Source organism: Lithobates pipiens, unplaced genomic scaffold, assembly GCF_037356315.1.
Source record: "Lithobates pipiens isolate NorthernLeopardFrog02 unplaced genomic scaffold, aLitPip1_a1.2 Scaffold_16, whole genome shotgun sequence".
NCBI classification, from domain to species: Eukaryota; Metazoa; Chordata; class Amphibia; order Anura; family Ranidae; genus Lithobates; species Lithobates pipiens.
Genome location: NW_027507748.1, coordinates 456,062,950 through 456,090,709, shown reverse-complemented (window position 1 = coordinate 456,090,709; position 27,760 = coordinate 456,062,950). Strand labels below are relative to the sequence as shown.

At 42.3% G+C, this 27,760-nt stretch overlaps 1 protein-coding gene across 2 annotated transcripts in view; it reads right to left on the bottom strand.

The window, feature by feature from the left end:
* Positions 1-12,671: 12,671 nt before the first annotated feature.
* The window catches only part of GRTP1 (growth hormone regulated TBC protein 1), a 104,703-nt gene continuing 89,614 nt past the window's right edge, over positions 12,672-27,760 (bottom strand). For both annotated transcript variants that reach the window (XM_077482846.1, XM_077482848.1), the window contains 3 exons: positions 21,705-21,877; positions 15,577-15,762; positions 12,672-13,085 (listed from right to left, as the gene is read on the bottom strand). In XM_077482846.1, the coding sequence (XP_077338972.1) occupies positions 12,996-13,085; positions 15,577-15,762; positions 21,705-21,877 (449 nt within the window). In that variant the 3' untranslated portion in view covers positions 12,672-12,995. The remainder of the gene's footprint in view (positions 13,086-15,576; positions 15,763-21,704; positions 21,878-27,760) is intronic.

Sequence of the window (27,760 nt, the reverse complement as noted above, 5' to 3'; positions counted from 1 at the left end):
ACGGTTCCAGAACCGAAAAACAGAGAGGTAAGATCCATTCTAGATCTCAAAGATCTGAATCGGTACTTAAACATCCAATCCTTTCGCACAATCCGATCGGTTGTGTCCATCCTGCAAGGAGGGGAGTTTTGGGCTTAAAGGAGTTGTAAAGTAAAAATTTTTATTTTTTTAAAATAACAAACATGTCATACTTACCTCCACTGTGCAGCTCGTTTTGCACAGAGTGGCCCCGAACCTGCTCTTCTGGGGTCCCTCGGCGGCTGTCTCTGCTTCCTCCCGCAGGTGCTTCTCACGTTAATGCGAGCTCCCTCGCATTGGTGAGAAGCACTGCGGGTGCGCTCCCGTGATACAGCCGGCGGCTATAGCCGCTCGCTGTATCACAAGGCCCCGCCCCCCGGCGCGCTGCGTCATTGGATGTGATTGACAGCAGCGCGAGCCAATGGCTGCGCTGCTTTCAATCCATCCACTCCAGCCAATCAGCGGCCAGGCTGAGCGGCGAAGAGGACGGCGGGGGCGAGCGCGGAATTTTCGAGGGGTCAGGTAAGTAAAACGGGGGGACTGGGGGCGCCAGCAGTGTGAGATGTTTTTTCACCTTAATGCATAGAATGCATTAAGGTGAAAAAACATTTACCTTTACAACCCCTTTAAATCGATATCAAAGATGCATATCTCCATGTGCCAAATTTTCCCACTCACTAGAAATTTCTGCGCTTTGAAATATAAAATCATAATTTCAGTTGTGGCCCTGCCATTCGGTTTAACCACAGCACCACGGGTGTTCTGAAAGATTCTGGCACCTCCTTTAGCCAGATTAAGGGCTCAAGGCATAATGGTCCTAGCCTATTTAGGTGATCTACCTTTAAGCCCTTGTACACACGGTTGGAGATTCCAACGGAATGTGTCCTATCGGATAATCCGACTGTGTGGTCTCCATCGGACTGTTTCCGTCTGAATATCTGACGGACCAAGTTTTCCAACAACATGCTCCGTTCGGACATACTCCGATCGTGTGTAGCCTACTCCGACGGACAAAGTGCTACGCATGCTCAGATCAAATTCCTAGACCAAAGCTATTGGCTACTAGCCTGAACGTAGTCCCGTCGTAACAAAATAACGTCATCACGTTATGTACAATTGGATTTTCCGACAACTTTGTCCGACCGTGTGTATGCAACAGTTTCGGACAAAATCCGTCGGACTAAATCCAATGGATTTGGTTGTCAGAATGTCAGACCGTGTGTACAAGGGCTAATAGATCATTCATTCTCAGGTCTAAACCAGAGTCTGATCGCAGAATCTCTGGGTTGGATACTCAACCTAGAAAAATCCTCTTTAAAACCATCAAGGAGATTACAGTAGTTGGGGCTGGTTATGAATACCGTACAGAGGTACAGGGTATTCTTACCCCAGACGAGTTCCATTGTAGAACTAATTCAACTTATCAAAACAAAGAAAAATCCTTCCATTTGGCTGGGCAGGAGATTGTTGGGGGAAATGGTAGGCTCCTTCGAGGCCGCCCCTTACGCGCAGTTTTCATTCAGGACTGCTTCAAAACACCATCCTGTTGGTCTGGAATAAAAGGATTCAGGCCTTAGATTTTTCCCAAATATGCTTGGCTCCCAATGTAATTCAGAGCCTAAATTGGTGGTTGTTATCCAGCAAAAGGGAAAATCTTTTTTACCTGTATCCTGGAAAGTGTTAACAACAGATGCCAGCCTTCTAGGCTGAGGAGCAGCCCGGGAAGAAGATTCTGTCCAGGGGAGATGGTCCAGGTTAGAGGACCTGCCTATCAACATTTTGGAAAATTTGGAAAAGTCTGGCCCTAGAATCAGGGACGCTCAGACTACGGGACTGTCCTGTCAGGATTCAGTCCGCCAAGGTCACGGCTGTGGCTTACGTCATTCACCAGGGGGGCACAAGAAGTCTTGCAGCCCAAAAAGAGGTGAATAATGGTCTAGCTTGGGCAGAGCACAACATTCCTTGCCTATTGGCAACTTTCATTCCAGGAATAGACAGTTGGCAGACAGACTACTTGAATCGCCAACAATTTTTTCTGGGAGAATGGTCTCTTCGCCCGACATCTTCCTAGCGGTATGACAGAGATGGGGTGTTCCGGACATGGACCTATTCACGTCAAGATTCTACAACAAAGTTGACAACTCCGGAACAAGAGATCCGCTAGCAAGCGGAACAGACACTTTAGTCCTCCCAAGGGATTTGTTTTTTACAGATCTATGCGTTTCCTCCAGTTCTACTACTTCGGCGCCTTCTCCGCAGGATCAAGCAGGAACGAAAGGAGGGGACTCTGGTGGCCCCAACGGGCCTCAGAAGATCCTGATTTACCGAGATCATAAGATGGCAGTAGGAGACCTTTGGACTCTGCCGTTATAGCCAAACCTTCTCGCACAAGGTCCGGTATTCCACCCTACCTTGTGGATGAAAAATTTAACAGGTTTAACTGTTGAATCCCACTTTAATAAAGGATCATGGGTGATCTCCTTCAGGTAGTGTCTACTTTGATTAATGCCAGGAAGCCGGCTTCCAGAATTATTTACTACAGAGTCTGGAAGGCTTATGTTTCTTGGTGTGGATCCAGGGGTTGCCACCCCAGGAAGTATGTCTTAGGCAGGATCCTTGATTTCCTGCAAATGGGATCTGAAATTAAGTTGGCCTTGACTTCCATCAGGGCCAGATCCAGGCCTTGTCAGTGTTTGTTTCAATGGCCTCTTGCTTCCCAATCTTGGTGCGTAGCTTATTCGGGGGGTCACACGGATTAATCCCCCTATCAAGGCACCTCTAATCCTTGGGATTTGAATTTGGTCTTATTGGCTTTGCTGAATCAGCCGTTTGAGCCTTTACAAGAAATTGCCTTGGTCCTTTTTTGACAAGAAAGATAATCTTTCTGATTGCCATTTCTTCTGCTAGAAAAGTATCAGAACTAGCAGCTCTGTCTTGTAAAGAGCCATATTTGATCATGCATAAGGATGAGGTGGTTTTATGTCCTCATCCTGAATTCCAACCAAAGGTGGCAACAGGTTTTCATTTAAACCAAGATATTATTCTTCTTTCTCCCCAGAGCCTCAATCTAGGGAAGAGAAGGCACTACATTCCCTTGATGTAGTAACAGCGATCAGTCTATTTAAAGGCAATCACTCAGGTTCACAAAACACATTTTGTTTGTACTGCCAGAGGGTCCAAAATGTGGACAGGTAGCGTCAAAATCCACTATTTTCCAAATGGACTTGTCAAGTGATTGTTCAAGCTTCAGCTTAAAGAAAATTCTTCCTTCTCATGTTAGAGCACACTCATCCAGGATGATTAGTGCCTGTTGGGTGGTGCATCATCAGGCCTCTATGATTTAGATCTGTAAGGCCGCAACTGGGTCTTTGGTTCATAAGTTTATCAGATTTTATCAAATCAATATTAAAGGTTGAGGATTTTGCCTTTGGGCGCAGTATACTGCAGGCTGCAGTATGAGTCCTCTGCCTGTTTTTTGTTGTGTCTCCCTCCCTTCAGTTGCCATTGCTATGGGACATCCCACATAGTAAGTACTATGGCTCTGTGCCCCCTGATGTAAGAAAAGAAAACAGGATTTTTAAAACGGCTTACCTGTAAAATCCTTTTCTTTAATGTACATCAGGGGAAACAGAGGTCCCTCCCTTCTTGGTATACACTTGTATTGCTTGGCTACAAAAATGAGGACTCCCAGTAGTGCGAGGGGTAATATAGGGAGTACACTTCTTAGCTTAGGGCGTACCAGTGTCCATCACCTATCAGTGGCCCTATAACCCACATAGTAAGTACTATGGCTGTGTGTCCCCTGATGTACATCAAAGAAAAGGATTTTACAGGTAAGCTGTTTTAAAAATCCTGTTATTTTTTCTAACACCCTAGAGAATAAAATGGCGGTCATTGCAATACTTTGTCACACCGTATTTGCGCAGCGGTCTTACAAGTGCACTTTTTTGGGGGGGAAAAAAATACACTTTTTTTTATTAAAAAATAAGACAACAGTAAAGTTAGCCTGTTTTTTTTATATTGTGAAAGATAATGTTATGACGAGTAAATTGATACCCAACATGTCACTCTTCAAAATTGCGTTCGCTCGTGGAATGGCGACAAACTTTTACCTTTAAAAATTTCCATAGGCGACGTTTAAAAAAATCCTACAGGTTTCATGTTTTGAGGTACAGAGGAAGTCTAGGGCTACAATTATTGCGCTCGCTCTACCGATCGCAGCGATACCTCACGTGTGCGTTCATTTCTGCTCGCAAGCTCAGCGGGATGGGGACGCGTTTCAGAAAAAAAAATGTATTATTTATTTTTACACTATTCTTTTAAAGAAAAAAAATGTGTCGCTTTTATTCCTATTACAAAGAATTGAAACATCCCTTATAATAGAAAAAAAAGCATGGCAGGACCTCTTAAATATGAGATCTGGGGTCACAAAGACCTTAGATCTCATATTTACACAAAAATGCAATAAAAAAGTCATTAAAAAAAAGGGGGGGGCCCATTAAGAGCTATTGGCGGAAGTGGCGTTTTGACTTCACTTCTGCCCTGCAATGATATGGAGATGGGTGGGGGGGTCATCTTCCCCTCACTCGTCTCCGTGTGAGGCTAGGGAAAGGATCTGATCTCCTCCGCTGCTACCGGCGGCTCCGGTAAGCAGTGGAGGGCACCGGAGTGCAGCGGGAAGGGGGGCCCTCTCCCGCCGCCGATGAAAGTGATCTTGTGGCGAATCCACCGCAGAGACCACTTTTATCTTGTAGCGGACCACCCACTGAAGAAGAGGATACCGGGGTTATGGCAGCTAGCTGCTGCCATAACAATGACACTTCTCTTCAAACTACCAACGTGTAACGATGGTGGGCGGTCCACCAGTGGTTAAAGTTACCAGTCCTGTCAGGTTGCGGCAGGTTCCTGCCATGAAGATGCACCAGGAAAGAAGTTTATGGATCATAAACCTGTAGCTTTTGGTCTGACACTGCATAACACTTATAGGGAACAATGCACTAAAGGTTATTGCATGCGTTATGACAGTCGTGTGACCACTTAACACATACTATAATGAAAATGTAAATTTACTTGCTCATATGTATTTAGCGCAAACACAAAAAAAGTGCGTTAAATACTTCATAAAAAAAGCATTAAATTCAATTCACAGAAGGAAATAAATAAATGCAGTAATTAGGTAGCGGTCTAAGCTTGCACTAACCAATGCGGTAAGTGTGGCAATGGTCAGACCCTGATTTTGAGGTAAGTGATTGGTTTAAAAAAAAAGGCAGAAAGGTACAAGCTGGAGCAGGTGGCAGCTAGATTCCGCTCAGTTGTCTCTGGAGGCTGGCAGACAGCATAGCACAGACAATGAGCCCTTTTAATCCAGTGTTCTGCAATTTAAAGTATTGCAGAAGAAGAGAAGATCTTAAGTGGTCCTTTTAAAGGAAAGATGCTTTAAGGAGCGCACATTTCTGGATACCTCAACCCAGTGAAGCCATGCCATACCAGCCATGACTAAATTGTTGGCTGCCTTACACTTTTTTTGGTAAAGCATCCCATCAGATGGTAGCTGGAGAGATAGTAGAACATTTTCAGGCCTCATTTTCCCATCTCCTCACACATGTACTGCAAGGTTTGCGTGCAATAGCAGCCCAATATACAGAGATGCTCGCGATAACTTACCACGCACTTTCATACGGTATTTTGAGCATAATTAGGGGGGAGCATTTTCTCTGTGAATTACAGTAAATTTTTCAAAAGGCTGTGCGTTATATTACCACACATGCATATTATTGCTTCGTGAATTGTGCCCAAAGTTTTCTTTCTAAGCTAGAAGCAGATACAAAGGTTGCAAGCATAGCTGTTTAGGAATAGCAACCCTTCTATGCAAATGAGCTCCCTGTGAAAGAAATTGCTTTGCCAAAAGTATGTTTTGTATCTGATGTTGCCAACTGGGAAAGTGTTCTGGATAAGAATAAGTCATCTTGTTGGTGATTTAATTGTGAGGTCTTTTTCTTTAGTAAATCATGTGGAAGTGACGAAGGATCTTAGGTGTTTACCTGGTGCTCAGGAGAGATAAAAGGCACGTTTTACAAATGATCAAGAAAGCTAGTGAAGGGTGCAATATTGATGTTGTTGTGCACCTTGGCACCAGTGATTTGTCCCAGAATGATGTGCCTTCAGTACAGAAGGATTTTCAGAATTTGGGCCAGGGTCGCCAGCAGTTAGGGTGTACTCTTACATTTTCAAAGGTTTTACTTGTCCATAATGCACAAACAAGGGAAAGTACTTTGTATAGCGCAGTTGAATGTTTGGTTAAAAGATCAGTGTAACTAAATCTTTGATTTTGGTTATTTTAGCATGTGGTCTGATATTGAACTGTATAAAACAGATGGCCTGCATCCCTGACATAAGGGCACTGAGCTTTTTAGTATGGAATTTAGGAGTTTTTTGGACATGCATGCACATGAGGGCATTTATTACTTATTTAATTGATAAGGTGCATTTCTGTCATCAGAAGGTTAAAATAAATGTGAGGGTTTGTGTTGCTAAGGACTGGGCTGATGGGGTAGTCAATTCACTTAATTTCTGGTGCTAAAAATACAGAAGTAGATAGCAGGGTTGGTCACATCATACATTAATGCTCCTAGTTTAGGCAACAAGCTTTGTGAACTGACAGCGCTTATGTCTAGGGACTACATGGAATTTGTTGCGATTATAGAGACATAGTTCAAGGGTTTAAATGCCTGGCAAATATACCAGAGTGAACACTATGCAGGAACGAGAGAGTAGGAAAAACTGGTGTTGGAGTTCCCATATATGTCAAAAATATCATAGAATTAAAATGAATTTAAAAAACAAATGAAATATTTGAAACCCTCTGGGTCGGTCTTCCAAATGAAGAGGGATCTACAGACTGAAGATTATGATAACTTGATTGACAAGACAAATCAAAAGAACAATGAAGGGAAAGGTTTTTATTATGGGCGATTTCAACATGGCTGACATTAACTAGAATTCTCAAACTGCATGTGGGAGACCATAAAGCTATTGGAAAAAAAGAACGGGATAGTGATTAGGCTTGCTGATAAGGGAGGTGTTTGGTAGTTCTTAAAAAAACAGAGTATGAAGCAGAGATGAAAGCATTCTAAACGAGAGGGACACAAAAAACTCCCTGGAGATCCCATGCGTAGATTAAAAAAGAAACTAGAGGAATGGATTAAAGGGTACACACAAGAAGATTTTAGATAAAAAGGGAAGCAAAATACTGTATTTAAATATAAAGGCTCCAAAGATTCCTGTTATACCAGTTGCCTAAAATGCACTAAAAAAATAGGGACCTCCGCGTAGGCCAATTATTAGCGGGATTAATTCCATTTATTCCCGCATTGGTTAATACCTCAACATATTTTTAAATCCATTGACAGAAAAAGGTAGAGCTTTTTTGAAAGATGGTAAAGAACTAAAAAACCCTATTAAGAAATATTTCCATCAATGGCCCTGCGTTGCTGGTGACAGCAGATGTTGAATCATTGTACACTAATATTAAGCAAGATGATGCAGTTAGGTGGTCTTTGTATAAACGTTTTTGTTAGAGGGACTTAAAATGGCTATGTCAAATAATTATTTTTGGTACAGTGATTTTTTTTTTTTTTTTTTTTTTAACCAAATTAAGGGAGTTGCTTTTTTTATTAAATGGGAGGATGGAGACATAATGACAACGTTCTATTCATCTGGGAAGGATCTGTGGAAGATTTGGACTCTTTCATGACCCATATGAATAATAACCATTATAACATCAAACTCACCAGGGAGTGGAGTTATGAGGACATACAATATCTAGATCTGGTAATTTTCAAAAAGAAAGATAGGCTGTATACTAAGTCAGACAAGAAGATGACAAGAACAGGTACATCTCTACTAGGAGTTCTCATCCTGGGTGGCTGAAATATATCCCGAAAGGACAATTTGTTAGAAACAGACGCAACTGCGATTTAGATGAGGACTATTGGACTCAATCGGAAGTCTTGATGAATAGATTTTTGGAAAAGGGATATGCACATTCTATCCTTGAAAAAGTTAGATTGGAAGTATCCAATATGAATAGAAGTGATTTGTTGGCAAAAAGGAATCCTAAATAAAATAAACACAAGATGGCTTTCATCTCTGGTTTTAATCTAGATTACAAAAGAGTTGAAATATCTTTTAAAAAATTCTGGCCTATTTTACTGAGAGATAACACACTTAGTAAGATTCTCCAGAAAAAAAACCTCTCATTTATAGAAAGGCACCAGGCATACGGAATATGATTGCCAAGAATGTTATAGACCCCCTAAGAAGAAGAAAGCATTTTTAGACATCATAGGTTTTTACAGATGTGTTTCCTGCAGGGCCACCGCAGATAAAAAAAGAAAAACACAGGGGTTTAAAGGGACATGGGAAATAATACAAAATTGACATTCATACCATGTAACACTAGATATGTTGCGTATCTTTTGACATGTCCATGTGGTTTGGATTATGTAGGCAGAACCACCAGATGTCTTTATGAATCAATGAACATGTCAATAACATTAATAACGGGTTCAAAAACCAGTGTCTTAAATCATTTTAGGACACACCACAACAAAAATCCCACTTTATTGAAATTCTATGGGGTTGATGAGGCTCTGCCGCACTTGAGAGGGAGTGACATGAGAACCCAGGTCTCCCAAATTGAGACTAGATGGATTTTCAAATTAGATTTGCTTATGCCATATGGCCTCAATACCAACATAGACCTAAATAGATTTTTTAACATCTTGGCCTCCGTGCTGTAAGCACACTATTATTACACATCTGGGATATATTAAAATAATAAAATACATAGGTAGCTTTATAAGCACTACTCATAGGTGCACCCAGATATAACTATTGTTTATTTCTTGCATATATTTTATACATTTTTATGTATATGGTAAAATATTTTTTTTATACGTTTTTGGAGTTATTTGTATGTATGTATGCATATGGCTCTTTTTTTCTGTCATTTAATTTATTGATTTTTCCTTATATATTAATGTATAATTTAATTTCATATAATGTGAAACCTGCATTAACATGATAGATCTTTAGATGGAGCCATTCTTCTAATATAAATATAAATAAATAAATATATATATATATATATATATATATATATATATATGTGTATTATAAAATGTTGTTGTATAACACATATCCTTAAAAACACCAAAAATGACATCTAATTGTGTCACTATGAAAAACGATTCTTAATGTATTATTACTCATTTAGATGGATTTAATGTATCGCATCCTGTAAGAATAACATGTATGTGAAATAATGCCTCCTTTTTCATATATGTCAAATCCTTGTTTTTTTTTATAGTTTGAGGAATCTCGCATGCGTAGTTCATGGTACGGGAAGCAGTTTTTTAAATATAGTTGAAAAATTGGCTTGTTCCTGTTTGTAATAAAGTGTTTTTGGGTTGAGCTTAATGTAATGACTAACATACAACCTTCTGACCAATGGGGTTTTACCCATTTACATATAAGATATCGGTAAAATGGCATCAGCCCCACTTCCAGATGGCACGCAGAGCGTGAAATGCATAGAAGGGAGGCTTGACATGCAAATACACAGGAGCTTCTCACTTCCGCCTGGGCTTTGAATCACACGCCGTACACTGCTAGTCACACAGCAGACGGGATCGGTTCTCACAGACCCTAGATGCTAATGTGCTGAGCACCTACCATATTTTCATGCAAGTGCAGCATTTTTAACCAAGAAAGCAGTATTACACTATACCAGCTTTTTGTGGCTCATTTGGTGGAACCAAGTCTGCAGATTCTTTGATGGGAAAGGAGACAGGAGTTGAATATTGTGGAGGACATACTCGCCGACTAAAGAGGTATACCCATATACTCACATTTTAGAATTACTGACTGGTCGCATCTTTTCAAGGAGAGGTGATAGATGCTGAATATGGTGGAGAATTACGCATGGATTGAAGAATTTTATATCTTAAGCATCCATGCCTTATGGTCACTTTTTGGCCGAATTGATCTTTTGAGTGCAATCTGTTTCTCGCTTTGATTGGAGCACTTTATATTTGGATCACTGAAGCCCTTTTTATTCATAAAATCATGGTGTTGGAGAATTTATTTTGGATCAAGGAATCACAACAAATATGAACTTATCATTTTTTTATGAATTAATGTGCACTTTCTTATATATATTTTCCACAGTTTTTTTTTAAATCAATTAATCATTTGTTCATTATTTATTTGATTGTGTATCACAACAGTTTTTTTTTACTTGACCAGATAGCGCCCTTTTGATCTTTTTCAGGGATGTAATGGAGGCAATGAATTGGTTTCTCTGCAACAAATAGTAAAGATGATCATATTCTAGACCTAGTACTGACAAATGGGGATTGATTGTCTGATGTTGAGGTGGGAGAAAATTTGGGTTCTAGTGATCACCAATGTCTTTGGTTTGATATTAGAACTAAGAAATCATACCCTTCTTTCATCCTCACCATGGCAATATCTACTTCATGTTCTAAGCCCCTGTACACACAGTCGGAGATTTCCACAACCAAATCCGTCGGATTTTGCCCGTCGGATCTTGTCCGAAACTGTTGCATACACACGGTCGGGCCAAGTTGGCGAAAAATCCGATCTTTCAGAACATGATGACGTAATTTCGTTACGATGGGACTACGTTCAGGCTAGTAGCCAATAGCTTTGATGTAGGAATTTGATCTGAGCATGTGTGGCACTTGGTCCGATCAAAATTCTCTACACATGATCGGAATATGTCCGACCGGCCCAGTTGGTTGGGAAATATTTCCAACATGTTGGAAAATTGGGTCCGACGGAGATTCGGACGGAATCAATCTGATGCATACCACACACAGTCGGATTATCTGACGACACGGTCCAATAAGACACATTCCGACGGATTCTCCGACTTTGTGTACGCGGCATAAGAAGGGTCTGATAGTAGACTTGTATTCAGTTCTGCAAATGGCTGCTAGTGCTAAAGTACAACTGAGCTGTAGTTGCCGTTAGGGAGAGGATTTAGGGCCTGCTGCATGATGACCAGTAGAATCAAGTGTTAGAACTCATACTTTCTGTATCTTTACACTCTTGGTGTAGATCTGTAACACCTAATAGTTCCTGTTGTGCTACGAACATGGGCACATTTATCCATGTTATGGTGATGCCCTAAGTTTCATTATTGGTCTTCCATTTTTCAGACGCTTAGCAGCATTTGTTCTACTAAAATCCCTGCTGAACCTAAAATCCATTCCATTATCCCAAAAGACATACTTCCAGTTGAATTTAATTTATTACGGACAAGAGCCCTATTTTGCTAGAAAATTATTACAATAGAGGGACACTTCATTCTTCCGTCCTCAAATTGAAAATTACCAGGGGGATGCCCTAAAAGGATAAAACAAATATGGGAACCATAGTTATCATGGCCTCAAGTGCCATATTAGATTAAAGGCATTCAGCGTCTTTCTGTTAGGTATGTTTTTCTTGAGAATTCAGGTCATATTACATCTCGTCTCTGTAAACAAAGTTCCTGATTTACTTTGTGGTAGGTAGTTTGTGTTAACTCATGTATCTGGAGTTCTATTTTGTCATTGATATCAAGACAATCATTGATATCAAGATGAAAAGCAGTGTCAACTATTACTTTACCCAGAAAATCTGCATTTGTATTTTTTTTTTTTTGGTTCTTCTCCCACTGGGCGGTTTTGCTTTTTTCTAATGCTTTTGTTTGTAAAACTGAAAACTTTTTCTCAATAAAAATTATTAGGTATAACAAAAAAAAATTAACTTGAGAAATCATATACAAAAACAAATTTTTGGATTTCAAAAGGGCAAAATTTAGCAAAAATTTGTGAATCTCTAAAAAAAGGAATAAAAAGGTTGGAGTAAACGGGCACTGTTAAAGTTTACCATCCTGGAGGCCACTATTGTCCTGGAGGCAATTATATGCCAGGCAAATTAGTGAGTGTAAAACAGAAGAAAAAAAACAATATGGTTTACCAAACAGGTCAGTAGGATAGTAAAGGACAAAAAAAAATAAAAAATCAGCAGATAGGAGATTCAAGAAACAGGAGGTGTAGCTGATCGAAAAGTTTTAAAAAAAAGGCAGGCCAAACACATCAGTGCTGCCAAAGTACAGAAAGAGGAGAAAATTGCTAAATCTATTAAGAAAGGAAATAAAACCTTTTTTAGAAACATTAGTGATGGAAGTAAAAAATACAATGGGATCATTAAAATGAAAACTGGGCACAACACATATATTGAGGGATGTAGCAAACCATTTAAATAATTACTTCTATTCAGTTTGCCCAGAAATAAACTGCACCAACAATATTAAGTTGGGTGATGATATTGGTTCTAGTAATGACCGTTAACATTCAGGATTTCTAGATACAGGAGGTAGCAGAGGAACAGGCTTGGTTAAAGCTTAATAAAACAATGGGTCTTTATGGTGATCATAGTAGGATGCTATCAAGACAGATTTAGGCATTTAAAAATACATTTTAAGATTTTTTTGTTAATGCATAATTCAATTATTTGGGGTTTTATTTATACAGGTCTGGTATTCAGTTATGAAATACACATGGACATAATTTCAACAAATATCAGAGAAATAAATATTTTATTACAAGTATTTAACTGGTAGTGCGTGTATTATACATTTATTTCACTGAATCAGTTGTATGTTTACAAGAGATCACATAAAAAAGAAAAAAAAAAAAATCACACAACTGGTCATGTCTACCAGTACAGTACAAAACAATGAATAAAGCACTTAGACAGGTCTAAGGCCTGTGCTAACAGTCAGTGCCGTCTTAACCCCTCACTGCCCCGCCTTGCTATGTACAGCATGCCCACCAGACAGGAGGGATTAATCTGTGCAAACATTATATTGAAGGAATGCATTGATAATAATTCTCCATCTGCCATTATTCCTGAGTGAGTAACTGTGATCTGTGTTTCTCTCGTAACTTGATTATTGCTGTTTTTGATAAACGTCCTGGATCAACAAAGATTTTCTGCGGCAAAAAAAAAATTAAAAAAAATATTTAAACAGAACAAGCATACATTTACCTCTAAGGCCTGAATTAACACCCAAAAGCAAAAACTCTGTGTACTGTGCACAGCATACTAGAAATGCAATTTCCTTCTCAGGTGAAAAAACAAATTCTCATTAACGTGTCTTACCATGCTAACCCGCTAAAAGATTGGTTTGTCTTTTGTGCTATGACATTTGATAAAGAGGTGAAGAGTGCATAAGATATACAAAAGACATCTTGAAAGAAAACCAAAACAGTGGGGTTGTAAGTAAGAACAAGGAGCATACTCCATTTGAAATGCCACTTAGCTTAGTGAATGAGGTGAAGCTGAAAAGGAAGAGGTTTGTACTTACAGTAAAATCTTTTTCTTCAAGTCCATTGAGGGACACGGGAATTCAGAAATAGTTGGGTAATACTGCTGCTAAGGTTGGGCCACTGGCAAACAGAAAAATTATATCTCTGTCCCTGTATAACCCCTCCTTTGACCAGCGTGTTTCAGTATGGTGAAAAAGCAGTACACAGGGCCAGCAAAACACACAGAGGGGTGGGATCTGTGTCCTTCAATGGATTAGTGGGAAAGGGGTTTTACAGCAAGTAAAAAAAAAAAATAATTCTCATTTTGTCCATTATTTCCTAAGGGACACCAGAATTCAGAAACAGTCAGGACCTACAAAAGCAGTTTAACTGAGGGATGAGCAACAACCAGCGATTGAGCCATGGTTTTGGGCATTGTCTGGACCACAGAGGTACCTGAAGAACCACACAAATATGACTGAAAATCTAGCAAGAAATCTGCCACCCAAGGGGGAACCCCAGAAAATCGACTTGGTGCCCCAGCCCGGAACAGAAATGCCACTGCCAAGAGGAATGACACATACATAAGAAACACTAGGCCTGAGTCAGCACATGGCTATGGGGCCCTACATGTAGTACACCTAATAGGTGGAATAACATAACCTGAAAAAGAGGAACTATACCAACCATAAAGTATGCTCAACAACAAAAGACCAGTGGAATAACGTCAGTATAATAGATTCCTGAAGAGAAATTTAGACAAAGAAAAAGATCAGCTGGACTATATGAGAAGACCCAAGCCTCAAAATCCTAACACTTCTATTAAGGGAAAGGAGGTTCTGGGACAAGAGCAAGCAGACAGACTCACAGTGAGGTTACAATGAAACATGAGGGTCCTCTAAGCAGGATAGCCAAATAACCCCAAAGACTGAGAGAAAAACAGCAAAGGGCACATTCTAGACCAAAGAGTTTGGAGCTTTAATGTAAATGAGAGCGGGTAGCCCATGGGAGTTAGCCAAAGAAGAGTCCTCAAAACACATACTGCTACCCCACATTTACAGGAGACCATTGTCCACTAAGTGCTGTCCTTGGGATTGAGTGAGCCTAGCAGGAGCAGCAGAGATTTATGGCATCCAGCCCAGCTCTTCACCCCATCAGCTGGCCACTTTTGCTGTTCATCCTTTCCTTGTGACTGCGTTGCGGGTTGAGTGGTGTCTTTCTCTTGGACTCTTACACATTTGATTCTGTGAGTAAAAAGCTCTTTGAACTTTTTACTACACCAGAGATGTTTCCCTAGCTTTTGTCTTCTAGACCAGAGCGACTGAACCAGGAGAAAGAGGCCTGCCCCGATCCAGCAAGGCATCTTCAGTCAAGGAGCGAAATGCAGAATGTTTACCAGATTAAAAAAAGGAATGAGGAAAAAGTTTGGTGCAACTTCTGCAATAGGCTGCACATAAGCAGCAGGAAGAGGATGTACTTTCGCCCCACTAGGGTGTACTGGCAGCAAGATCTCAGGGTGCCACCTGTTGACAATCTAGGGGGGTTCAGGACCATCCAGCGATGGATACATGAGGAGCGCCCAGGTGCAGAATCCTCCTCCTTCCATGTGGTGTCTTGTCTCTAGCAAAGACCATGCGATCAAGAGTAGTACACTTGGTGCTGTCCACTGTAGAAACCACATCACTTTATCTGTCACAGGGAAAGCTCCCAGACCTCAGAGGAGAAAACACAGAAACACTTAAGTAATGTCCAACAGAGACCAGTTCAAAATAGTCACAGACAGATCCCTCGACAAAGCGGGAACTTTATTCTTGAGAACAGCGCTAAAGGAAGGGGGGAAAAAAACCAACCTCCTGGGACACTAGCAAAAAAACTGAGGAATGCTGGGTAGAGAAGGGTCTGGCAGGAAATAACCCACGTGAACTATGTCCTTAACTGGACAAAGGAGAAGCCCTGTTTCTTACATTTTCCTTGAACAGAGTGCATTAACTTTTATCTCATTCATTAAGCTAAGTGAAAATCCACTTTGCAAAGTGAACATGCTCTACTCCTTTAGTAAAGGTCATGTACTGTATTAACAATTATAACATTTCATCTACAAACTCTGGAACAGCAAGAGATGAAGTTCATAAGATATATATACATACATACATACACACACACACACACGAAATACCTGCATGAAAAGGTGGCATTCTGTGACCAATTGTCCTTTGGTTATTTCCTTAAATTTGTCACACACATCTGGAAAGTTTCGGCTTTCTAATATGAAAGCTTGGTACTGTTTTATTAGTGTTAAGGCTACTCGAAAAATAATTTTTGATCCCTCGTAGAATAGACAGTCCCATATTCGTAACACAGTCTGTGTGGTACAAGAACAATGTTCATTATACTTTTCCAACATTTTAGCCATCTTAATTTATAAATTTATAGGGTCTCAGCAGTTTTGGGAGTGCCCATCCTCTATGCCCCATTCACACCTGAGTGTTTTGACACTTGAAGCTCAAAATCGCCCAACAAGCAAAATTAAAGTGTTCTGTTGCTTGTAGTGGAAAAAGTACATGAGCTACTTTTTAGGCAGTTTGGATTATTTTTGGACCCAGAGACTTGGGAAACATGCAACATGTGTTTTATGCACATTTTCTGGCGGCCAAACAGCAGCCCCCCTTTATTGGCTAAACAAAAAAGGCTTGAATCTCGAATACACTTGTAAAACACTTCTAAAATGCTCATATACGCTTGCAAAAATACTCAGAAATCACTCTGCTCAGGAGTGAATGGAGCCTTAGTCTTTCTGCAGAAAGGTTCTTTGTAAAATGCCGACACTCTTTGCTATAATATAGATGAATACCAGGTCACTGAAAAAAAACTGCAATACAGCATTGTATATAGATCCTCTCTCCCTGAATAGAGGAAAGAAGCCAATATTAAAGTATAAAATTGTTTCTACTAAAGTAATCAAATTTATGCTTAGTTGCATGGGCATTTCACAGTCGATACTCAGTAGAAGCACCTTTGGCTGCAGTTACAGCTGTGAGTCTTTAGGGGTCAGGCTCTACTAGCTTTGCATATCTGGATACTGAAATTTCTAGCAGTCTACTTGACCAAATATTGTTCTAACAGATTGGATGGAAACCATTTGATATCCTCATTCCTTAAGGCTTGCCACAGGTTCTGAGTTGCATTAATGCCTGGGCTTTGATAATGCAATTTTAAGAACTTTAGCTTCTTGAATTGAAATCACTTAATTGTAGCTTCAGTTGTGGGTACAGGCTCATTCACTTAAAACAGTTTCCCTGGCTGCTGATAAAAATATTGCCTTCAACATAATGCTGTCACCGCCATGCACTATTTCCGAGAGCATGTCCCCAGGGTGATACACACAGTACACAGAAATGCATTTATTTTAGTAAATATAAACTGCAAAATACCTTTTCTCATTAGCAGTATATAGAAGTCTTATTAAAGCTTGTATCAGTGGCATACCTATGAGGGGGGCACGCCACCCCAGGTACCACATATTGGGGGGTGTCAGGCCAGCTATCAGGGATAGGTCAAGGCAGGACGGGTGCTCTGTAGCTGCGGCCGGCTCTCTATATTCGTGTGAATCAGCAGCTGCTGCTCTGTGTTATTCAGCTCAGTTGGGCTCTTTACTGCCACCTCTGGCTGTTTCCTTCGTGTGTACTACCAGTACTATATTTTGGATTGCTGCTCCTCTCGTATCTCATAGGGACATGTAGAAACCAGACCTGGGACTAGAAAGACCACCGTACAAGTGGAGGCTGTGAGTACAAGTGAAGGGAGGAGGCTTTTTGTGTACATGGGGAGGGGGGGGGGGGGGGGGTAGCTGAGCGTGCACAGGTGTGGTGGGCCGACAGCCGAGCGTGTACAGGTGTGTGTGTGTGGGGGATAGCCGAGCGTGTACATGTGTTTGTATGAGGGGGCATCTGAGTGTGTACAGATGTGTGTGGGGGGGCAGCTGAGTGCATACAGGTGTGCGTGTGAGAGGGGGACAGCCGAGCGTGTACAGGTGTGTGTATGGGGGGGCAGCTGAGTGTGTACAGGTTTGGGCGGGGGCAACTGAGTACAAATGTGGGTGGGGCAGCCAAGCCTGTACAGGTGTGTGTGGTGCACAGCTGAGTGTGTACAAGTGAGTGTGTACAAGTGAGTGCAGCTGAATGTGTGCAGGTGTGCGTGTTTGGGGGGGGGGGGGGGGGCAGCTGAGTGCGTACAGGTGTGCGTGTGTGGGGGGCAGCTGAGTGTGTACAGGTGTGTGTGTTCGGGGGGGGGGGGGGGTGTTAGGCAGCTGAGTGTGTACAGCTTTGTGTGTTCGGGGGGGGGGGGGGGGGGGGGGGGTGTTAGGCAGCTGAGTGTGTACAGCTTTGTGTGTTCGAGGGGGGGGTGTTAGGCAGCTGAGTGTGTACAGCTTTGTGTGTGTGGGGGGCAGCAGCTGAGAGTGTACAGGTGTGTGCACGTGTGGGGCAGCTGAGTGTGTACAGGTGTGCACGTGTGGGGCAGCTGAGTGTGTACAGGTGTGCACGTGTGGGGCAGCTGAGTGTGTACAGGTGTGCACGTGTGGGGCAGCTGAGTGTGTACAGGTGTGCACGTGTGGGGCAGCTGAGTGTGTACAGGTGTGCACGTGTGTGGGGCAGCTGAGTGTGTACAGGTGTGCACATGTGTGGGGCAGCTGAGTGTGTACAGGTGTGCACGTGTGTGGGGCAGCTGAGTGTGTACAGGTGTGCGTGCGTGTGTGGGGCAGCTGAGTGTGTACAGGTGTGCGTGCGTGTGTGGGGCAGCTGAGTGTGTACAGGTGTGCGTGCGTGTGTGGGGCAGCTGAGTGTGTACAGGTGTGCGTGCGTGTGTGGGGCAGCTGAGTGTGTACAGGCGTGCGTGTGTGGGGCAGCTGAGTGTGTACAGGTGTGCGTGCGTGCGTGTGTGGGGCAGCTGAGTGTGTACAGGTGTGCGTGCGTGTGTGGGGCAGCTGAGTGTGTACAGGTGTGCGTGCGTGTGTGGGGCAGCTGAGTGTGTACAGGTGTGAGTGTGTACACGTGTGCGTGTGTGGGGCGGCCGAGTGTGTACGGGTGTGCATGTGTGGGGCGGCCGAGTGTGTACGGGTGTGCATGTGTGGGGCGGCCGAGTGTGTACGGGTGTGCATGTGTGGGGCGGCCGAGTGTGTACGGGTGTGCATGTGTGGGGCGGCCGAGTGTGTACGGGTGTGCATGTGTGGGGCGGCCGAGTGTGTACGGGTGTGCATGTGTGGGGCGGCCGAGTGTGTACGGGTGTGCATGTGTGGGGCGGCCGAGTGTGTACGGGTGTGCATGTGTGGGGCGGCCGAGTGTGTACGGGTGTGCATGTGTGGGGCGGCCGAGTGTGTACGGGTGTGCATGTGTGGGGCGGCCGAGTGTGTACGGGTGTGCATGTGTGGGGCGGCCGAGTGTGTACGGGTGTGCATGTGTGGGGCGGCCGAGTGTGTACGGGTGTGCATGTGTGGGGCGGCCGAGTGTGTACGGGTGTGCATGTGTGGGGCGGCCGAGTGTGTACGGGTGTGCATGTGTGGGGCGGCCGAGTGTGTACGGGTGTGCATGTGTGGGGCGGCCGAGTGTGTACGGGTGTGCATGTGTGGGGCGGCCGAGTGTGTACGGGTGTGCATGTGTGGGGCGGCCGAGTGTGTACGGGTGTGCATGTGTGGGGCGGCCGAGTGTGTACGGGTGTGCATGTGTGGGGCGGCCGAGTGTGTACGGGTGTGCATGTGTGGGGCGGCCGAGTGTGTACGGGTGTGCATGTGTGGGGCGGCTGAGTGTGTAGAGGTGTGAGGGGGACTGAATGCGCAGAGGTGTGAGGGGGACTGAATGCGCAGAGGTGTGACGAAGGGTCTGAGTGCGCAGAGGTGTGACGAAGGGTCTGAGTGCGCAGAGGTGTGACGAAGGGTCTGAGTGCGCAGAGGTGTGACGAAGGGTCTGAGTGCGCAGAGGTGTGACGAAGGGTCTGAGTGCGCAGAGGTGTGACGAAGGGTCTGAGTGCGCAGAGGTGTGACGAAGGGTCTGAGTGCGCAGAGGCGTGACGAAGGGTCTGAGTGTGTACAGGCATGACATATATACATGTGACCTGACTCTTCTAGGTAGGGGGGCACACATGCGGGAGCCTAGCAGCGGGTAACCACCAATGATCAGAGAGCAGAATGGTGGTCTGCCTATGTAAACAAGGCAGATTAATTGCACAATAAGGAGGCACTTGAAGAAAGATGGGCTGCATGGTCGAGTCGCCAGAAGAAAGCCATTACTACGCAAATGCCACAAAGTATACCCCTTACAATACGCCAAACACCACAAGACAAGCCTCAAACCTTCTGGCACAGTCATTTGGAGTGATGAGACTAAAAGACTAAAATCTAGCTTTTAGGCCACAACCATAAACGCTACATTTGGAGAGGAGTCAACAAGGCCTATGATGAAAGGTACACCATTCCTACTGTGAAACATGGAGGTGGATCACTGATGTTTTGGGGATGTGTGAGCTACAAAGGCACAAGAAATTTGGTCAAAATTGATGGCATGATAAATGCATTATGTTTTTAAAAAATACTGGAGGAACATTTGCATTCATCAGCCAGGAAGCTGCGCATGGGGCATTCTTGGACATTCCAACATGACAATGATCGAAAAACACAAGGCCAAGTCGAACTGTCATTGGCTACAGCAGAATAAAGTGAAGGTTCTGGAGTGGCCATTTCAGTCTCCTGACCTCAATATCATTGAGCCATTCTGGGGAGATCTCAAATGTGCAGTTCATGCAAGACAGCCCAAGAATTTACAGGAACTGGAAGCTTTTTTGCCAAGAGGAATGGGCAGCTTTACCATCTGAGAAGATAAAAAGCCTCATCCACAAATACCACAAAAGACTTCAAGCTGTCATTGATGTCAGTTAATTGATAATAAATGGCTTCAGCCAAACACTAACCATGAGTGAAAAACGTTTTTGTTTTATCATTTGTATTCTCTGAAAAATGGCCAAGAAATCAAATTCTGCCAGGGTACGTAAACCTTTGCGCACAACTGTATCTAGTCCCAAGGGTAGCCACTGCACTATGTGTAAGGTAAATGCCCAGGTGTTCACCCACAAATACATACATACAACAGGTATAGCGGCACTCATGTGTCATGCAACAGGAAAAATTAACCGCTTGCCGACCGCCGCCTGTATATACAAGTCGGCAGAATGGCACGGCTGGGCAAAGTACCGTAACCGTACGTTACTTTGAATTTCCCACCGTGTACGCCTGCCGCAAGCTCCGTGACTGTGGCTGCGGGTCCCGCGATCGTGTCACGGAGCTGAAGAAAAGGGAGATGCTGATGTAAACACAACATCTCCCTGTTCTGCCTAGTGACAGGGCACTGATTGTCTGCTCCCTGTCATTGGGTGTGGTGTCACTTCTAGCCTATCCCCCAGACAGTTAGAAACACAATCCAGGACACACTTAACCCCTTCCTAGCCACCCAGTGGTTAACCTTTTCACTGCCAGTGATTCTTACAGTAATCAATGCAATTTTATAGCATTGATCACTGTATTAATACCAATGGTCCCAAAAATGTGTCAAAATTGTCCGATGTGCCCGCCGTAATGCCATAATCTATCCCCCATTTTGTAGATGCTATAACTTTTGCGCCAACCAATCAATAAACGCTTATTGCTAATTTTTTTTTACCAAAAATATGTCAAAGAATACGCATCGGCCTAAACTGAGGAAAAAAAAAAGTTTTTTTTATATATTTTTTGGGGATATTATAGCAAAAAGTAAAAAAAAAAAAAAAGTTTTTTTTTCAAAATTCTTTTTGTTTATAGCGCAAAAAATAAAAATTGCAGTGGTGATCAAATACCACCAAAAGAAAGATCTATTTGTGGGGAAAAAAAAAGGACATCAATTTTGTTTGGGTACACCATCGCACGATTGTCAGTTAAAGTGACGCAGTGCTGAATCGCAAAATGTGCTCCGATCAGGAAGGGGGTAAATCCTTCCGGGGCTGAAGTGGTTAAAGCAACACTTTTTGTCGAGGTTTCGATGGAGCTCTTGAAAAAGATGGACTGAACTCTATTGAAACCCGAGAGAGAGAGGTTTTTGTTTTTATATTGAATGGGGTCATGTGAGTGATTATTTTGTAGCCATTATAACCAGCAGACTTCAGGTCTAGGTGGAATCTGTGCAATTCAAGTTTTTGATTGGGCTATTTTTGTGTAGGTCAGTGACATAAATAAGGGGAGAATATTAGCTAAGAATCATAAGACTGTGGAACACTCAGCTGACTTACCTCTACTGGAAGGATGTCTATAAACAAGCAAATAAACCAACGGGAGACCACAAGAGTCCACATCACTCCATGTTTCTCCATTAAATCAGCCACAGCTGGGATCTTCAATCTTACAAGATCTCCCAGTACTTCCTGATCTACTTTAAGACCAATCATTTCAGGGCTGTAATAGTCTAGTGAAATGAAATAAAATCCATTAATATAGAAAATAAAAAAAGTGTCTAAATTATGCATGCAACATACCATCCATACTAAAGTTGATTAATATCAGAAGTCCCACTGCAATTCTATATGAATCCAAAGACAGCCCAAGTACATTAAAATGGTAACAAAGTTTACAGACATGTTCTAAAACAATCTCACGACTCCAAACTTCAAGTGCTCCTCACGAGATTTTTTTCTGGAAATGATTCAGGCCAGAAAATGTCAGACAAAAAACTGTGCATGTCTAAGAGGATCAGAGCATTTCCCTGACTTTTACTATGATTTTTAATTGAGGAAACAATCCATGGTGTGCAAAACCGTCAATAGATTTGTAAACCTTGAAAACATGAACATCTGGCTCTGACCTAAGATTTCTGTAGGTACAGTGGAGCTTCAGACAAACCCCCTAAATACACAGGAGAATGCTGAGAATCATCAATCAGCAAAACACTATGACCACTGACAGGCAAAGTGAAAAGCAGAGCTTCCCCTTTTGGGTGGAGCTCTGCTTTAATGCAGAGAATGTATTAAGGTAAATTGTAAGTCTTTTTAACCACGTTAACCCCCCTCACATGGCACACCAACAATTAACCCCCCAAGCACTGCACAATAAATTAACCCCCATATGGAATAAAAAATACCCAGAATGGCACAATATTTAGCCCCCAACATGGCACAATAATTAAACCCCAGCCAGGAGTATAGCAGTTAGTGCGTCCCCTTTATTGTTAAACATACAACAGAGGGTAAGAGGTCAGCACTAAATAGCAAATAGAGTGTGGGGGGTCAATCGTGGTCTGTGTGCCCCTAGTAAACTTGTGGTCAGCGTGCCTCTCTCCACCCACTGCTCACATTTGCACCTCTCTAGATCCCTCCATCCACTGGTCACCTTTGTACCCACTCCCTCTTTTAATTCTCACTGAAAGGAGATTTTGAAACAAGGCAGTTCATGCAGGAAAACCCACAATTTTTTTTTTTTTTATTTAGCATGCAATTTCAGCTACTTAATGTCAGAGACAGGTGGGCAGTCATTTCTATTTTGGGAGCAACATTAGTTTCTGATTCCAAGGGTAAACTTACTTTTTCTATAGTACACCATTACATCTACTGATATATGATTGAATTGAAAGGGCAACTTTTCCCTGGGTTCTTGTTTAATGATAACAGAAAACAAACACATGTTCATCCATAGAGATAACAACCTGCATGACTATACAGCAAATGCAGAGTTCAGTAGTGTCACATCATCCTAAAGTTTAAAATCCTTTCCAACAGCAGTACAGACTGTTATGCTAGCACTATCACCATTCATACAGACTATACCCAAGTACACAAGGCACCAATTACATCACATAAGTCTGTTTAGAATGAAATCTACTGGAGATAACCATGGCGTGTCTAGCCAGGGAGAGCACACCATTTGTTATTTACCTGGGCACCCTCTGTGTTGGAAAATGTATTTTTCTAGGCATAGTGTGTTGCCAATTTGTACTACCCACTCCTTTCACAAGGGAGGGTCATTTGACTTCCAGTGTCCAAGAATCAGTTTACGGGCCTGAAATAGAGCCCTGGCTATAGCCTGTTTAGTGACATCTTCCACCACATGCCCCGAGAGACAAAGTTTAGGATCTGTATTAAGATCAACTCAGAATATGCTACGAGTATCCATGACTTTATTCCAATATAGGTGTAATTTCGGGCACCTCCATAAAAGGATAACTAAACTAAACAACAAACATGTCATACTTACCTCCTCTGTGCAGTTGGTTTTGCAGAGTGGCCCCGATCCTCTTCTTCTGGGGTCCCCCAGCACGCTCCTCCTCTTCTTGAGTGCCCCGGAGAAGCGCTCTCCATCGGGCACCTGTGCAAGCGCACTCCTGTGTCCTCCTGCTGTGTCCATTGATGCAGACCCCCGGTTTCTACACCATTGGATTTGATTGACAGCAGCAGGAGCCAATAGCTGCTCTGCTATCAATCTATCCTATCAGGACCTAAGGCACCGGCTGAAGCGGGTGTGCTTGGCCATGGCGCAGAAACGTTCGGACTCAGGTAAGTAAAAGGAGGGCTCTGGTGGACAAGAGGTTTTCACCTCAATGCATAGAATGCATTGGGGTGAAAAACCTTGAGGGTTTACAGCCCTTTAAATAACTGTGTTCTCTTGAGCACCTGGTACACACAGGGTCCTCTCTCATCCCCATTTTAAATAAATTCACAGGGATAAGGTGAACCCAGAGAAAAATATATAGCTGTGTTAAAGAGGAAGTAAACCCTGATGGGTTTACTTCCTCTTTTTTTCCCTGCAAAGGTAAAGCATAATGGACTACTATGCATCGCATAGTAGCTCATTATGTGTCACTTACCTGACACAGGAGCCAGCGAAGTCGCCGCTGATCCCTGTAGTCCGCCGCATCCATGTTGCTGGTGGCGTCTCGCAGCTCCGACGAATCACAGCGGCGAAGCCGCGATGACGTCACTCCCGCGCATGCGCACGGGAGTCGCGTCTCGCAGCTCCGCCGCTGCCACTCGGCGAAGCCGCGATGACGTCACTCCCGCGCATGCGCACAGGAGTCGACAAATTAGGCAAATCCATTCATGGATTTGCCGCATTTAGTGCGCCTGCGCGCCGCTGTCTACGGCGCATGCGCCGTAGACAGCGGTGCCCATTTTCGGGCAAATATCTCCTAAACCATATAGGTTTAGGAGATATTGCTTGGACCTACAGGTAAGCCTTAATCTAGGCTTACCTGTAGGTCCAAGTTGTTTGGAAGGGTTTACTTCCTCTTTAATTAAATTAAATGGTAGGTGACATTACCCAAATGTCTACTCCGGTCTACTCCGGTCTGTGCCCTAATGGCATGTCATAGTTGCAAGTAATAAAAATGCATAGCTTGTGGGAGACTATACTTGGTATGTAGAATGTGGAAAGGACACAGACCATTATCAAATATGTGGTATAGAGTAATGTTTCCACTTACCGCCATATTGTAAATACTTCCAACTCTGCGTAATGCCAGTTTTTCTTGTGTTCTTATTCAAGTATATGATCTTTATCTACAGGCATTTCTTGATTCCTACATATTGCCTGTTCAAATATGTTGAAAGAGTCAACCATTTCCATGGGGTGTACTTAATTTTTCACATGACTAATCCCCAAGCAAATGCATAGAAGTTAATTCATCCTACACTGTGTATATTCCAGTATGAAGATATTACTAAGGAACACATAGCTATGCTAAATCAAATGGGGTAGTTTAGATCAACCTACCTTTTAACTATTTTTTTTTATGAACACATTTTAGAAGAGTATACCCTGCATTTCTTTTTAAAGTTTGACAACATGAACTTGTAAAAGGCACCATTAACAATTTGATATAGTATAATATAATCGTTCCCTTCTGATTTGTATGACAGGAGTTGATAAATGTTTCTAGTGCCCTCAAGGGACCTCAAGTAATTCATTTTTATCTTCTACTAGTAAACCAAATCAGATTAGGAGATGTTCAGGAAAAGGCTTCATCCTGCCACCTTTGTCTTATCACAGGTCAGTGTAGATAAAGTAAAATGGGATTTGCACATTTGATTCCTGGTAACTTTAAACAAAAAAATAAAGATGGTTTTGCCAGAAATAGTTTGAAAACAGAAATGCTATCTGCACAGCATACATCAAGAATTGTTAACTGCATCTGGCACTCGATTCTCATGACAATTCTAATTGAAGAGAGGATATGCCCAGGGTCCGTGTTTATCTGCTATAAACTATGTTCTCCAAGTGAGTGCCCTTGTACTTTATGACTGTTACACAAGGTTATCACAATATGGTCTCCTTTTATTTTTAGAAATAGCTAAAATCCCAAAGGGCTAGCAGACTTGGAAACAAATCTGCCTACATAACTACCTTCATGCATATGCCACCAGTTAGCCCATTATTAGTTAATAACGGACACAAAATGATTGGGTTTGTGCAAATTGCATTATGAGCAGTGGGATTTGATATAATACAACAGAAAATATCTGCAAATATGCAAAACTATGAGCTTGGTTTAACTGCTCCAACTGGTTTTAATAAGTTTGTTATGATAAACTACATATTAGTAGTAAGGTCCAGCATGCATCAGATTTATTCAATAACCGGTCACAAAGAATATGTAAGGTGCAATTAGCCAATGCAAATACAATATTTTACTTGATAAGAATCAAGTATACAGTTTTTTGTTTTTATGCGTTATGGCACTGTGTGTAAAATCAATGCTCTTCTACCATCTTACAGAGTAAACCCATATGACTCTATGGTGCGAGGGATGTAAATTATCTCTAAACAGGACTCTGCAACGAAACTGCCTTTTCCATTAATGTGCTTATCACTGCAATCAACATGTGACCTTGCTCTATGTTACTTGGGGCTTAGGGAACATGCTACAAAAAATAAGACCTTCACTTACTTACTAATACTAGTAATCTACTTACTGCAATCTGCAGATCAGTAGTGCCCTGAAATACAATGCTAATCTTTAAATTCCTAATTTCCTCTTGCTTGCACCCTTCTTGTTAATGACATATACCCAAAGGTCAAGACGAGTATACTTAATGTAGCTTTTCACCTCACAAGCCTACAAGCATGAACTCATTTCTTAACTTCTTCCTCCATGCACAATAATATATGAATATCCACACGTACAATCCTGTTGCTGCAGCCAATTAAAATGGTCATCAGAAGAAAATATAAAAAGGTACAATCTACCCAAACCTTAAAAAAAAAAAGGGGACGCAACCTACCTACATAGTACACCAAACCTCTCTCTAAGCTCCTCCTCCATCTCTTAAAACAAGTAACTTGGTCCCCTGGAATTTCCTGTTCCTAAGCTTTTAAAATACCGCTACTGAGAAAGTCCCAAGCTCTCACTTTTTTTGTGTTGATTATACATTAAATCTGCATGCTCATTCTAATTATACACTTTACTGATAATTCAAGGAAAAATGTATATCCCGTTGTGTCACCTTGTAGTGAAGTTGCACAGGAAAAACAATTGTTAAAAAAATATAGACTATTGCTTAGAGGCCATATTAGAGCACTCTTCAGGTGGATTATGGGAAAATTATATTACATGTAAAGTACAGTATATGACAACTCTAAAATGAAATACACTTCACCTGCTCCTAAATACAGTAGATGGGCTATGTTTCCATGTTTTTCTAAATATGCATGTATAACCTTTATTTTTCTATTTACTACAGTGATGCAACCCCAAAGGACTCACTAGTCCTACGCCTTGTCTTTGCGGTGTGTAGGGACCAATAGTGCTTCTACATCCCCACAGTATATCTAAGAGAAAGACACGACTTCTGAGCATTAAACCTGTATCTGAAAAGACCTTTAGCACTTGTGTAGACAAGCTCTGGGCTTGTGTCAATGGCATTAATTTGACACGGCTCTAAGGTAATGGAGATCTTTCAGAAATCAGTGACCGGTGTATATGATCTGCAGTTGACCCGCGTCATGCAGGTTTTGCATACATATGGACCCATTTGATGCAAACAAAAGCTTGTCAAGCTAAGCCCTAATAGTAGTAAAAGAGCTGACATAGCGCACACACCCAACCCACCCTCCCCAGGTGCTACGGTCCCCCTCAGACTGACAATGCTGATGTCTGCTGTGCTTCCTGTGCCAATTCCTCCAGAGTGTAGGCACTCTAATACAGGATGTGCGTTACTGGCCAGATATCACCAGTTGAAAACAGAGGGGGGAAGCCAAGGAAAAGGAAAACTGATAGAGCTACCACATCTGATTGGTAAGCTGCATTATAATAGATTTTTGGGTTTAATACCACTTTTACTTGGTTTTATGGGTTTGGTAA